At 53.8% G+C, this 14,886-nt stretch overlaps 1 protein-coding gene across 2 annotated transcripts in view; it reads left to right on the forward strand.

Annotated features, from left to right (window-relative positions):
* The window catches only part of MRC2 (mannose receptor C type 2), a 56,678-nt gene that overhangs the window by 23,767 nt on the left and 18,025 nt on the right, over nt 1-14,886 (forward strand). For both annotated transcript variants that reach the window (XM_032319679.1, XM_032319680.1), the window contains exons 2-6: nt 10,006-10,407; nt 11,087-11,260; nt 11,466-11,630; nt 11,846-11,959; nt 12,334-12,477. In XM_032319679.1, the coding sequence (XP_032175570.1) occupies nt 10,006-10,407; nt 11,087-11,260; nt 11,466-11,630; nt 11,846-11,959; nt 12,334-12,477 (999 nt within the window). The remainder of the gene's footprint in view (nt 1-10,005; nt 10,408-11,086; nt 11,261-11,465; nt 11,631-11,845; nt 11,960-12,333; nt 12,478-14,886) is intronic.

A 14,886-nucleotide genomic window follows, 5' to 3' on the forward strand; every position in this document is an offset into this window, starting at 1 on the left:
GAACTCCGAGGGCCCGCGGCTCTCGGCGCCTGCGGGCGGGGTGAGGAGGAAGGGGTCGTCCGCCCCGGGGATGCTCCCGTGAGGAGGAGAGCCTGGGAGCGGACGGTCGACCCGAGCTGGGAGGCGAGATGGTTTCTCTCGGGGCCGGGCGGCACCCCCGTTTTATTCTGCAAGATGGGGCCTGGCAAAGGACAGGCCGCACAGATTGTGATGCTTTAGTTTGAGGAGGCAAAAGTGGGCAGAGGGTAAGATCAAAGACCACTAAATCGCGGGGAGGGGGGCAGCCTGGGCCGGTGTTTTTGAGTTCCCAGAGTGCCCCAGGGGCCAGCCCTAGTCAGCTGTGGTAGCACCTGGGGGACCCGGGGGACCAGGCTGAGTTGCTGAGAAGGTGAAAATTGCCTTTCCGAATTTACTTACAATCCCGTTCCCACCACCCCGTTCACACCGCGCCCCTTCTGCGTTTATCCAGTAGCGGTGACAAGCCCACCTTTTAACCCATTCCTTGCTCGGAGTTCACTTTAATGTCATCCTGAAACGGGCAGGGCATGTTACATTTGCAAGGAGGAAGAAGAGCATCTCTAGAAATGAGTGACAGAGAGGAAGCGCACCGTGGCTGGAGGGAGCAAGGGAGAAGGAAGAGAGGGAGACACACCGCGCCCACGTGTGACCGCAGCCCTTGGGGCCCTATGAGCCCCGCGGAGTCACATGCACTTCAAGCAACGGAGAGCAGGCAGTTTGGTCCGGCTGGAATGCAGGGGCCGCTGGGAGGAGGGAGGCGAGTGTGAAAAGCTTGCAGGGTGGAGGGTGGAGGGTAGACAGAAGCCCACGAGAGCACTGCCTTTGGGTGGGGATATTGCCAAGTTAGACACGGCCTCGAACCTCCATGTCATGTGACTGCTTGGCGCTCTGTGGAAGGGATGCGACCCCCTCCCTCCCCCCACCCCCGCCCCCATCCAGGTCCAGTGCAAGTGGAAGGAGCCTTTAGCAGAAGGTGGGGCAGCCTCCGGTGCTGAGTCCCCAGGGGTGGCCCTTCAACAGGGTGGGGCTGGCAGCTTCTGCTGACTCAGGGACATTTCCAGGCCTGGCCTCAGGGCCAAATGGCTTATTGAAAACAGCTGCTCCTCTTGGCTGGTGGCCCTGCGGCCCCTGGCTCTCCCTGGGATGACCCTTCGCCTCTGCATGGCCTGAGGAGGCCTAAGGAGGGGGGCCCCCCGACTGCAGAGAGGCTCAGCATTGGACCTCACCCTGCCATGCCCTCAGGCACCCAGTTGGGTCAGCCCCCAGATTTGGTCCCTTGGAGCAGAGCCAGGCTGGTCGCTGGGTCCCCGGGCTCTGCTCCTGCCATTCCCCCACTTTGGCACACCCTCCTTTGTTCTCGTTTTGCTCGATTTGCCCCTCATTCAGATTTTAGTGAGAGTCTGCTCAGTGCCAGGCACTCTGCTAGAATTAACTTGCCCTTTGCTTCCTCGGGCACAGTGTCCTCCACTTGTAATGGAGAGCAGCCGTCTTATCCGAGGTCAGACCTCTGGCTGCCTTCGCCGCTGGCCTGAGTCCCGGGAAGCTGCTGGGACAGCTGAGAGACAGACAGCTCCGAGCCTCTGCCCTCGGCCTCAGGACTCCACCAAAGCATTGCGTGTACCTTACAGCAGATGGGAAAGGAGAAGAGGCCACGGTCAACAGGGAGCGAGGAGACAGGGGCTACTCAGTGTCCAGCATATAGCTTCCAAACCAGGCTGCTGCTGCTTCTTTTTTTTTTTTTTTTAAGATTTTATTTATTTATTTAAAGATTTTATTTATTTATTTGACAGAGAGAGATCACAAGCAGACAGAGGCAGGCAGAGAGAGAGGGAAGCAGGCTCCCCGCTGAGCAGAGAGCCCAATGTGGCACTCGATCCCAGGACCCTGAGATCATGACCTGAGCCGAAGGCAGCAGCTCAACCCACTGAGCCACCCAGGCACCCCAAAAACCCGCTGCTTCTGAGCACAGACATATGTGTCCAGGGGGATGACCCGGATGTCTGAGAAGCAAGGACCTGAGGACACCGCCACAGAATGATTCCTGTTCTATGTCAGTTACCTGAAAAATCCTTTCTAGCACCTTCACCCCCAGCCGCATAGTATGAATTGGACCTGGCGGGTTTGCACACTTACTGACGTCTTGCTTGTGACTTTGTCATGGATTGCTTCGGCAGTTCTGCCCCTGCAGTCTCATCGAAAATGTCAGGAGACCAGAGGCCGGATTGTTTAATTCCCACATAGGACCAAGTACAGCGCCTCGTAAACGCGAGTCATCTGCCTGAGTGAGAAAGCCTCTGGGGGAGCAGCCAGAAGGGTGATTAGGAGGAGAGGTGGAAGTGTGGCCTCCCAGCACCTCCTTAGATAAGCCCCCGAGGCTCATTTGCTGGTCTGAGGGTCAGAGGGAATCCTGGAACACAGCCTCCTGGGAGTAAGGCGGCTGGGGGAAGGTCTCTGGTTCCAAGACATGGGGTTTGTCAAGATTCTTTTGGTTACAAGGACAGAAACCCAGGGCAGACAGGCTCAGCAGACCAGGGGGAATATGGCTGCAGAGAAGCCCATGATTCACAGGCTGGAGGAAGAGCCACAGGAACTTGGGGTCTGAACGAACACCTAGCTGTGTCTCCGTTCTTGTCTGTAGCAGGAAGGTCTTTCCCTCGTGGCAGGAAACATGGCCATTGGCAGCCCCAATTTCAAGATCTCTGCAGAGAGAGAAAAGCACACATTCTAGGGGAGACCTCCCATCAGCCCTGAGTTTTGTGCCAGGGGAATGGACACGCTTCCTGGCCAGGAGCGAGACTTCGAACCCTCTTGCGTAGCCAGATCACGGTGCAAGGAAATGATAAATAAGGAAGCGACGGGAAGTTTGTTGGGCCGACAGAAACAAAGGCCGGAGAGTAAGGGCAGTTCAGCGAGGTTCAGGGCTTCTGTTGCGGTCCCCAGATCTTCCACGGGGAGCCCAGTGCCTATCAGACCATATGGTGAAGGAGGCCAGAGCCTGTCTCTGTTGCTCACCGCCATACTCTCGGCACCTGTGAAATTCTCAACACATAGTTGTTGAATGAATGAATGGATGGATGTGCTCAACTCACAGTTCCCCGCCTGGTTTCATTCATTTATTGAATCGTTCATTGAATGAATACCAGCACCGTGCTGGCCGTGATGTGGTTGCCATCCCAATGCAGGGTCCCTTTGTCCTCGATGAGAGACATACCATATGCCTCGTGAGGGGGCATTTCCACTCCTGCGGTGACACCTGCTGCTCCGCAGGCCTGTGGGGTGAGGCTATGGGGTGGGTAAGGTGCCCACAATGGGGGCACCAGGCCTCTGGGCTTGAGCTCCCTCTGCTGCTGCTCGTGTGCTGGCTGAGTGCACGGATGCAAAGAACACAGTCCCTTCTCAAAACGCCGTCGTGCCCTGCCCTCTCCCCCTTAGCATTTCCACCCCGGGCCAAGGCTGGGCTCCATCTCTTCCTGCACTGGGCCCTGGAGAAGGAGCCTCCTTTCTGTGAGGGCCCAGGCACATGTCTAAACTTGGGGTGGAAGGGGCACCTGGGTGGTTCAGTTGTTAAGCATCTGCCTTCGGCTCAGGGCATGATCCCAGGGTTCTGGGATCGAGCCCCGCATCGGGCTCCCTGCTCGGTGGGAAGCCCGCTTCTCCCTCTCCTACTCTCCCTGCTTGTGTTCCCTCTCTCGCTGTGTTGCTCTCTGTCAAATAAATAAATAAATAAAATCTTAATAAATAAATAAATAAATAAACTTGGAGTGGAAAATGCTCTCCTGAGAGCCCCCGGTCCCGCAGCTTGGCAGAGTCGCAGGGATCCATCTCCGAGAATCCTCCTCAGCCTCCCCTCTGCTCTGTAGCTCTCCTGCACTCCTCCCCTTGGCTCCCAAATGCCTTGTTCTTTTCTCATTTGCTGCCAAGGCAGTTCTTCGACTTGCCTTCTTCACCCCTGCCTCCTCCAGACCCTCCGTGTCTTCAGAGAGTCTCCCCTCCTGCAGAAGGCACAGCTCCCTCCTACGCCCCCCAGACACCTGGATTTTAAGGGCTTGTTTGCCTCATGTCCTGCCATTTCCAAACCCACTGTTCTTCTCTAACTAGGACAGTGCTGGGTCTCCTCATGGCCCCAGTAGTGCCTGGGACATGCCATACACATAGCAGGTGCCCCAGGACGATCAGGTGCCTTTGAACCTAGAACCCAGGATGTCAGCATGTGACAGAGGAGGAAACTGGCCTTGAACAGTATTGCGACTGGGCGTCCTAACCTCTTCCCCTCTCTGAGCCTCAGTTTCCCTATCTGTCAAGCGAGGGGCAGGTGGCCTGGTCCTGGGAATGTCTCTCCTGACTGACACAGACCTCTTTCAGACCCTTCAGTTGCCGTGTATTATGGTGGCCCAGCCTAGTTAGACTCTCTTCAGGCCATGTGTTCTTTTCTGGTTGGGGGGTGGGGAGCGAGGGTGCCACCCCCTCGGCTGCTGGGGACTCCTGTGACGTTTTGGGGCTGCATTGTCCATTCCCATCTCTGAGAAACATCTACAAAAGCAAGCACTGTTTTTTCCCTTTTCCGGTCCCAGGCCCTTTCCCTACCCCCTGCCAGGGGCCACTTTCTGTCACTACTGACTGTCCTCACTGCAAGGGAGTTTCTGAGAATCAAATACCCAGTCCTTAGAGGATCCAGGCCTGGATCAAGTCATGGGGCTGGTTTATGGTTCTAGAGGGTGGCTGGAAAGGAAGGAGCAGGTGGAGGGGAGGGGACAGAGAGGACCCACATGCTGGTGTTGACGAATGCAGAGGACCGATGTCCCCGCCCCACCAGCCTCCTAACCATGGTGTTGTAAGCACTCGGTGACGGGAGCTGCGGGGACTCTGTTTTATGGAAATTAATTTGGCAGCTGGAATAGGGAACAGAAAGGTTGACAAATTGGTTGTGATTGTTACCCAGACAGGAGATTGACTGATCGTTTCATTCATTCATTCACGTGTTCATCCAGTATTTGTAAGCACTACTGTGTGTCGGGCAGAGTTGTAGGTGCTTTGGAAACAGTGGTAGAAAAGACAGAGAGAGTCCTTGGAACTTATGAACAAGAGGAGAGACACGCAAAACAGAAGCATGTCAGGTAATGAGTTTTGCTTCTGGAAATGGCAGGGTAGCTTGCACCGATCTAACTCTCTGGCCAAGAGGACTTAGAGACAAAGGACAGAATATAGGGGTGCCTGGGTGGCTCAGTTGTTAAGTGTCTGCCTTCAGCTCGGGTCATGATCCCGGGGTCCTGGGATCGAGCCCCGCATTGGACTCCCTGCTTGGCACGAAGCCTGCTTCTCCCTCTTCCACACCCCCTACTTGTGTTTCCTCTCTCACTGTGTCTCTCTCTGTCAAATAAATAAATAAAATAAAATAAGAGGGTAGGAAAAAAATACCATGGTTTGAGAGCTATCAAAAACAGCCAGATGCTGGGGAGGAAGCCATCTCCTAAAGAAAAGAAGCAGATGGGGTGAGAGGTTCATTTAAGCAGGGTCTCCCCCTGGGAGCACTGCCCCCCCCCTTTGAGGGCCTCAAGCAGAAAGCGGTAGGTCTACTGGTCAGTGTTTGGGGCTACCAGAAAAGCTAAAATGCAAGAGGGAAAATCCTAGAAAGGAAGGAGCCATAATGGTGTTGTCTTACAGATTCTTCTCAAATCCTTGGCAATGAATAAACTGTTCCTGGAGGGGGTGGGGGGTGTAAAGCATTAAGAAACCCACCAAGAGGGGCGCCTGGGTGGCTCAGTGGGTTAAAGCCTCTGTCTTTGGCTCAGGTCATGATCCCAGGGTCCTGGGATTGAGCCCTGAATTGGGCTCCCTGCTCAGCAGGAAGCCTGCTTTCTCCTCTCTCTGCCTACTTGTGATCTCTGTCAAATAAATAAATAAAATCTTTAAAAAAAAAAAAAAGAAAAGAGAAGAAACCCACCAAGAGACAGCAGCAGAGAGAGAAGGTTTCAGATGCTGCCTGGTGCTGAGTGAACAGAGTTTGGATTTCAAGTTCCACCAAGTCAGAGGGGCTTGATAATTGCCTAAGGTTTTCCTTTGAAACTCCAGAAGGGTCTCACCTTATGATTAAACCCAAGGATAACAGCCGCACCCTAAGACTAAAGGCAAAACCAAAACAACCCCACCCTAGTAAAGCCTAAAACCAAGCCTCTACAGGATCAAGATGATCCACCAGTAATTTAACTGCCTGCCAGAACAAAACTCAACATTCTTTTTAGGAAGATTAAAAAAAAAAAAAAAAAAAGGATCCAGACTCCCTGGAACATGTCATCCACAACATCCTGTATACCATAAAAAAAGAAAGAAAGAAAGAAAAAAAATCCAAACTCTTCATAACATTACCCACAATGTCCAGTATGTAACAAAAATTACTAGACATGCAGGCAGCTGGGAAAAGTGACCCATAATCAAGAGGAAAAAAATAACCAGTAGACAAAAGACTCACCGTTAACCCAGATGTTGAAAAAAAAAAATCAGATAATAATAAATATTGTGAAGAGAACTACAGTCAAGCAATATGATAGAGAGTAACTGGGTGGCTACTTTAGATTAGGTCAGAAGGACCTCTTTAAAGATGGGACTTTTGAGGGGCGCCTGGGTGGCTCAGTCATTAAGTGTCTACCTTCAGCTGAGGTCATGATCCTGGGGTCCTGGGATCGAGCCCCGCATCGGGCTCCCTGCTCAGCAGGAAGCCTGCTTCCCCTCTCCCCTGCTTGTCTATCTTGCTGTCTCTCTCTCGCTCTCTCTCTGTCAAATAAATAAAATCTTTAAAAAAAAAGAAAAAGGAAAAGTTGCAACTTTTGGAGTGCCCAGGTGGCTCAGTCAATTAGGCATTATTCAGCTCTTGCTTTAGGCTCAGATCATGATCTAAGGGTCCTAAGATAGACCCCCATATTGGGCTTCACACTCAGTGGGGAGTCTGCTTGAGGATTCTCTCCTCCTCTCTCTGTCCCTCCCCCCTGCTCAAACACTCAAGCATGTGCACTTTCTCTCTCTCAAATTAATAAATAAATAAGTCTTTTTTAAAAATGTGACTTCTTGGGGGCGCCTAGGTGGCTCAGTGGGTTAAAACCTCTGCCTTCAGCTCAGGTCATGGTCTCAGGGTCCTGGGATCGAGCCCCATGTCGGGCTCTCTGCTCTGCGGGGAGCCTGCTTCCCCCTTTCTCTCTGCCTGCCTCTCTGCCTGCTTGTGATCTCAGTCTATCAAATAAATAAATAAAATCTTAAAAAAAAAAAAAAGTGACTTCTTAGAAAAGTGAAATACTAGGCAGAGGAAGCCCCACAAGAGCCTTAAGGCAAGAAAGCCCCAAGCCTGGGGCTCCTGGTTGGCTCAGTCGGTGGAGCTTGTGACTCTCAAACTTGTGAGCTGGACTTGTGAGTTGGAGCCCCATGTTGGGTGTAGAGATTACTTTTAAAAAAATAAAATCTTAAAAAAGAAAAGAAGGAAGTACTAAGTCTGTTCAAGGAAGGGCAGGGAGGGCAGTGTGACTTGAGCACGTGTGATCCAGGGTCAGACCGGCAGACAGGACCAGACCATATAGGGTCTGTGGCTCATGGTAAGAAGTCTGATTTTTATTTGAAAAGTCATGAATTGCCTCTGAAGGATTTTAAGCAAGAAGGAGACTTATATTAGGGAATAAGCTATTTGCCACCTATAAATTGTATATGTTTTTGTCACTGGAATTCTGGCTTTGCTTGTGATTTTTTTTTTTTTGCTACTGAAAGGATTATGATGTCACAGAGTTCATCACTGTTTCCTTTATGACCTTCAACACTCCAATACCATTTTTTTTAATTGATTTGTTAGAATTTTTTTTTTTAAGATTTTATTTATTTGATAGAGAGAGACAGTGAGAGAGGGAACACAAGCAGAGGGAGTGGGCGAGGGAAAAGCAGGCTTCCTGCTGAGCAGGACCCTGGGAATCATGACCTGAGCCAAAGGCAGACACTTAATTTTGAAGCCAACCAAGTGCCCCTCAAATATCATTTTTAAAAATTTCTGGAGGAGTGCCTGGGTGGCTCAGTGGGTTAAAGCCTCTGCCTTCAGCTCAGGTCATAATCTCAGGATCCTGGGATCGAGCCCCACATCGGGCTCTCTGCTCAGCAGGGAGCCTGCTTCCTCCTCTTTCTTTCTGCCTACCTCTCTGCCTACTTGTGATCTCTGTCAAATAAATACATAAAATCTTTAAAAAAAAAAAATTTCTGGAACTTTGGGGCACCTGGGTGGATCAGTTGGTTAGGTGGCTGCCTTCGGCTCTGGTCATGGTCTCAGGATCCTGGGATCGAGCCCTGCTCAGTGGGGAGTCAGCTTCTCCCTCTCTCTGCCCTTTCCCCCTTCTCATGCTATCTCTTCTTTCTTTCAAATAAATAAATAAATAATATAATAATAAAATAAAATGTAATAAAAAATAAAATAATAAAATCTGTCTCTCTCCCCCCCTCTACATATATAAATAATTTGAGGGAAATTTATTTATATCTTTTAAAAGTCATCCTGGCTGGCCATGGGAAATGGATTAAAGAAGGATGATAAGGCCATGGTGGAACAGAAAGAGCTTGGGGTTTAAACTCAGAAGACCAGGACCAAATTTCGGCTCCATCTCTAACCAGCTTCGTGACTAGTTAAATCATTTCCCTACCCTTCGTCAATTGCTCTGCGTGTAGCACAAAAGAGGAACCATCATGATGTTAACAATAGTAATTTACAGTGCTCGTACCGTGTGCCAGACCCTGCTCCAAACCCTTGCCATGTAGTCTCTCATTTAACCTTCACAATAGTCTGATGAGGAAACTGAGTCAGAGAGAGGTAATGCAATTTGCCCAAGTCCCAAGCCGGGGTTTGGGCCTTAGCAGTAAGATTCATGCCTTCAAGACACAGAAGTTATCCTGAGGGGTTAGTGGCTAATGGATGCAAAAGTTCCCTGGGAACAGAGGTATGTGTGCGCTGGGTACTTCAGCAGCCGCCTGGAAACAAGGAGAAGGTGGTCAGACATGGGTGTCAGGCCTCGGGTTGCTTCCTGGCTGTGTGACATCGTGGGCAGGTCACTCCTCTAAACGTTTTTTTTCTCCTTTCCATCCTCCCTCTCTCTCGCTCAGCTTTAGTGAGATATAATTCACATATCAAAGAATTCATCCATTTAAAACATACAATTAGTTGGGTTTTACTGATTCACAGAATTTGGCAGTTATCACAACAATCTAACTTCAGAACATTTTCATCACCCCAAAAGAAACCCTGTACCCCTTAGCAATCACTTCCCATTCCCATCACCCCCAGCCCAGCCTCAGGCAACCAGTATCTAATTTCCATACATTTGAGTCTCGATTTCTTAACCTGTAAAGTCAGCGCGCTTGGGCACAGGTTGGATTCCTCGCTTAGCGCTGCTTACAAAATAAGGTGCGAAATGGTGATGGGAGGTGTGAACGGTTGGATATGGGGTGGGGGTGGGGTCTTGGGAAGATTCTAGAAGTCAGGAAAGGAAGGAGCCAGTGCAGTTGAGGGGCAAAGGGGAATAATAAGACAAATTACAGCAAACCACAGAGGAGCTTTGGTGGGAAAACCGCACTACGTCTCGGAGACTGGGATAAAGTTGCAACTTGCCCCTGTGATGTCCGTGCCTCCGCTGCTCCTCATGAGATCTTTGGAAAAGCACACAGTACCCAGCCTGCCACGTGGGGCTGGGTCTGCCTTTGAAGGTGGGACGGAGGGCTGAATCCTGCCTCGAGGTGGCGTGTGGGGCTGGCGCAGAGGCTGGCCATGCAGGCTGTGCCTCCTCTGGGCACACGAGGGTGGCGCTGCGTCTCACCCCCTTCCTCAAAGTGTTAGGGGTGAGGACTGATTTACCGTATGAGGGAGGCTCACAAGCCAGCGCCAGGCTTGGGAGCAGCATCTGAAGGCAGCACCGGCCATCGGGAGCCAGCCCAGAGAGCCCCTGCAATGGCTTCATGTCCCGCTTTCCCTTGCAGAGCCCAACGTCTTCCTCATCTTCAGCCACGGACTGCAGGGCTGCCTGGAGGCCCAGGGAGGGCAAGTCAGAGTCTCCCCAGCCTGCAATGCCAGTCTCCCCGCCCAGTGCTGGAAGTGGGTCTCCCGAAACCGGCTGTTCAGCCTGGGTACCATGCAGTGTCTGGGCACAGGCTGGCCGGGCACCAACACCACAGCCTCCCTGGGCATGTACGAATGTGACCGGGAGGCGCTGAATCTTCGCTGGCACTGTCGCACACTGGGTGACCAGCTGTCCCAGCTCCTGGGGGGTCGCACCGGCAACATGTCCAAGGCTGGTGGCCCCGAGCGCGGCGACCAGACCCGCAGCGGCCAGTGGCGCATCTATGGCAGCGATGAGGATCTGTGTGCGAGGCCCTACTATGGTGAGAGGCGGCTTGCGGGGACGGGGTGGGGCCCTCCAGGGTCAGGAGGCCCAGAAGCCACGGAGTGATGGGGACTTTGGCCTCTGCAGACCTTTGGCGGCCCGATCTTTAATGGCAGTGGGAAGCATTTGGGGATAATTAAGAAAGTTCAAAGCGTTTATTGTTAAGAAATTACAAAAGGAATACAACTTGTAAAGACCTCAAACAGTACAAAAGTGTGTAACATAAAATTAAATGACAATTCCCTTCCAGGCCCACGCTCCAGAGTAGACCCTAGAGTATCTCCCCTTAGTGTCTTGATCCCCATTTTGCCGGGATTACCCTGGGGACCGGAGTCACCCAGTGCGGGAATAATGAAGAAAATTCCCAACAGCTCCGTCCTGGGGTTCCTTTTCCTGTAAGACAGCCTGAGTTCGGAGATGGAACTTGGGTGGGGAGGGGCAGCTGGAGTTTGGACAGGCATCATGGGGAGCTCCCTCCCAGCTCGCGGCAGGCAGCGGCAGCGGGACCTCCCCCAGGCTCCTGTGCTCACCTCATGGCAGAGGGAGCTTTGAAGCCTGAAGCACCACCTGGGGCTGCCCTATCCCCAGCTCCTGGGGTAGGGGATATTCCCTGAGGGCTGAGGGAAGCAGACAGCCTCTGGGGTCCATATGCCAAGGGACTGGCTCCCTTCCTGCAGAGGTCTACACCATCCAGGGGAACTCCCACGGGAAGCCATGCACCATCCCCTTCAAGTATGACAACCAGTGGTTCCACAGCTGCACCAGCACAGGCCGCGAGGACGGGCACCTGTGGTGCGCCACCACCCAGGACTACGGCAAGGACGAGCGCTGGGGCTTCTGCCCCATCAAGAGTGAGAGCTGGGTGGACGGGGCGGGCCAGGGCGGCTCCTCCCGGAGGGAGGCTGACCTTCAGGGGCCTCAGGGTGGGTGGAAGAACTTTCCAGACTGGGGTGATAAGATGCCCCTGCTCATAGCGCAGAGCAGCATGTGGCAGGGATGGGGGTCTCTGTGAGGGGAGTCTCCTCACATCTTGAGGGACTGCTGTCATGGTGGCAGGTAATGACTGTGAGACCTTCTGGGACAAGGACCAGCTGACTGACAGCTGCTACCAGTTTAACTTCCAGTCCACTCTGTCGTGGAGGGAGGCCTGGGCCAGTTGCGAGCAGCAGGGGGCAGACCTGCTGAGCATCACGGAGATCCACGAGCAGACCTACATCAATGGTGAGGTGGCAAGGCCCTGGGGTAGCAGGGGAGGTGCTGGGCCTGACAGTTGGGGTCATGGCAGGGAGGGGGGCAGGAGCCGGAGACCCGTCCCCATCTTTGGAGGGCACTGAGCCCTTTCTGCTGGTGGGGCTGGGAGGCCCTTGGTGGGGGCACAGAGGGACAGGGCTGAGGGTGGGGCGATCCCGTTCTCACTGAGTCTGTCCTGTGCTCAGGGCTCCTCACTGGCTACAGCTCCACACTCTGGATTGGCCTGAATGACCTGGACACCAGTGGAGGCTGGCAGTGGTCCGACAACTCGCCCTTGAAGTACCTCAACTGGGAGAGTGGTGAGGCGTGGGGTTTGGGGCGCAGGGCATCCTGGGGACTGCAAAGGCCTTTGGCCTCTTTATTCTTCTCCTGGTACCCTGCTCCAGATGGTGTGGGGGCGGGGGGGCCGGGGTGGTGGGGCAACTTTCCCTCCCTCTGCCCCCAGGGTGGGCCCCACTAGAACCTGATGGGGCGGGCTTGGGGAACAGGCTGCATATCAGGCCTGGCCACGGAGGCGGCTGGGGCCAGTACCAGGGCTGGGTGGAGGGCGGCCCGGCACCGGGGTGTGGGGTGGAGACAGCGAGCAACCCCCCTAAGTCCCCCCAGGGAGCAGCCTTGGCCTGGAGTGTGAGTTTCTCTCTCCTGGGCTGCTGGCGCCCTGCTCTCCCCACAGATCAGCCGGACAACCCGAGCGAGGAGAACTGCGGGGTGATCCGCACGGAGTCCTCGGGGGGCTGGCAGAACCGCGACTGCAGCATCGCGCTGCCCTACGTGTGCAAGAAGAAGCCCAACGCCACCGCCGAGCGCCCGCCTCCGGGTGAGCGGATTGGATCCCGCAACTCACTTGGCGCCGGACGGGGTGGGGCGGGGCGGGGCTTCCGGGGCCTCCCCCCGCCCGAGGGGACTCTGGTCCTCCCTGGTGGGGGACCTGTGGACCGCTCCATTAATCCCTCCGGAGAACATTCGTCCACAACTGTGTTAAATGTTGGCAATTTGCACTGTCCTTGCAGCGGTCACACTCCGCTGGAGGGTGACAGACATCTCAACACAGAGAATAGCCTGAGCCCTGTGCCATTATAAAGACATGTATAATAAATGTTAGAGGAGAAGAAATGCCTAGAGAAGAAGTTGCTTAAGCTCCTGGGAGTTAAGATGGGTTTCGTGGGCGTGACATTTGATTGGAGCCTTTCAGGTAGACTGTAACTTTAAAAAGGCATGAGGAGTTGTGAGGGAAGGGCATTTCTGGCAGAGGGAACCGCATGTGCAAAGGTGTAGAGACATGGAAGTATACAGCAGCATCAAACAGTTTGGGGAGCATTGCGGTCTGGTTGGAGTCTAGGCGCTAATCACTGCCAAGTGTGGGTTTTGGAGGAGTGGCATAGCCTCCCCTGAGAGCGGGTTATAAATGCAGAATCTCAGCCGCCCCTCCCCCACCGGCTCTCGAGGTCCTCAGGCAGTGCGTGCAGGTGCGACGGCTTCAAGGGCTTGCGAGAGTAGTTCAGAAAGGCAGGTGGCAGCCAGTCCCCAGCGGGTCTTGGCTGCGGGGCCCAGTTGGGGCGGAGCCAGATAGGCTGTGGGGAGCCTCTGCATGTTTTTAAGCCAGGGAATGTCTTGCTGGCACTTATGATTCACAGAGATGGCTCTTGGGGGCGGTGGAGGAGGGTGGGGTAATAGGCACAGCGCGGCTTTGGGGACCATGCCCCTCCCTGGTGTGTGGCTTTGGGCAAGCTGCTCCGTCTCTGAGTGCAAATCGGAGTAAACTCCGACCTCTTGGAGGGTTGTTGTCAGGCTGGAGACCTGGCCTGGCCCAGAGGGGCAAGCCCGAGGGGGCAGAAGAGGTGTTAACAGCGTGCAAAGGGCTACCCCAGTGGTCCAGTGGCCGTGGGAATGGTGAAGAGGGAATTATCATTATTTTTTTTGTAAAGAAAATCCATCAAACCCAGAAAAAAAGCACAAACTCACCAGAAAGTAAAGAGCTTACAGAGCAGGATTTCTACTCCTGACCATGGAAGTATTGCTGAAGATCAGTTCAGGGCCATCACCGGCCACTGCTTTCTGTCCTCCTCTCCTAAGGGGTCAGGAGCAAAGCCTTACTACAACACTGGCGCCCCGCACCCAGAGGACCTCAGTTCTAGGAGGGAGCAGGCAGCAGGCGCCAATTCTAGGTCTTCTCAGAAGCTGCTTTGTGAAGGAAGGAAAGAGGGTCCCCCTTCGGGCAGGCCCAGTCTATCCTTCAGGACTGGCCCCTCACCAACTCTTCTGTCCCTGGACCGCCCCAGTGTCGCCACTGTTGGGGGACGTCTCCTGTAGGGCCTCATGGACCTGTAGATATGTCTGTGGCAGCGAATTTTCTCTTTCCACCCCGCTCTGAGCCGTTTCTTGGATGGGTTCTGCCTTCTGGGTCTCACCACACAAGGCATGTCATTCCAAAGGAGGTACCATGGTGCCCCCCAAAGCATCCACATTTCCTGAGTTTCTCTCCTCCCATCAGCCAAAGAAGCCCCCCTCAGGTCTGAGCTTGGTTCTGTCTGGCTGCAGCCTTGGGTCTTAGCTGGCGAGGCTGAGGAGACGACTGACAAGCCTGAGTCCAAGAGCCAGTCTGCTCAGGCTTAGCCCTCCCCACTCTGCCCGGCCTCCAAGAAACAGCAGGCTGGACCCTGGAGGGTCTCTTGGAACGGAGCGGATCCCAGAATCCCAGTCTGGTGTGATGCTTCGAGTGGGAGGGAAGCTCCTGGCCAGGCAGAATCCTGCCGGAGCCTGACAGTGTGAATGGTGCAGTGAAGTCTGGTTTTTTCTTGCTAAGTCCCAAGTGAGAGCTTGTTTGCTTTAGCTGCTCTGAGACCCCAGTCCTAGACAGGGAAGTTGAAATGCGTGAAAGCAGGGGTGAGGAGGAACCCGTTACCGGTGGGTTTCGCGGCCCTTGGGTGGAGCCTGGCACATTGGGGAAGGAGCAAAGAGGAGAAATCCCTGCTAGGGGAGTCCTTCCAGGTGGCAGTGACTTCTTGGGCCGCCAACCTCCCGGGCCCCGCTTCCCCATCCCTTCATTCTGGACTGCCACGGTCAGCACCAAGTCCACATCCAATATAAGCTATTTGAGGTAGTGACAATGGTTTCCTTTATTAATCAAGGTGGACATAAGCTAAATTTGAATCTATAATAGGAAACCCCATTTATGGAGGAGGGCACTGAGGCTCCTGAGGCTGGCCTGACCTAGGTCTGCACCCAT

The sequence above is a fragment of the Mustela erminea genome, chromosome 18 (assembly GCF_009829155.1).
Source record: "Mustela erminea isolate mMusErm1 chromosome 18, mMusErm1.Pri, whole genome shotgun sequence".
Taxonomy (NCBI): domain Eukaryota; kingdom Metazoa; phylum Chordata; class Mammalia; order Carnivora; family Mustelidae; genus Mustela; species Mustela erminea.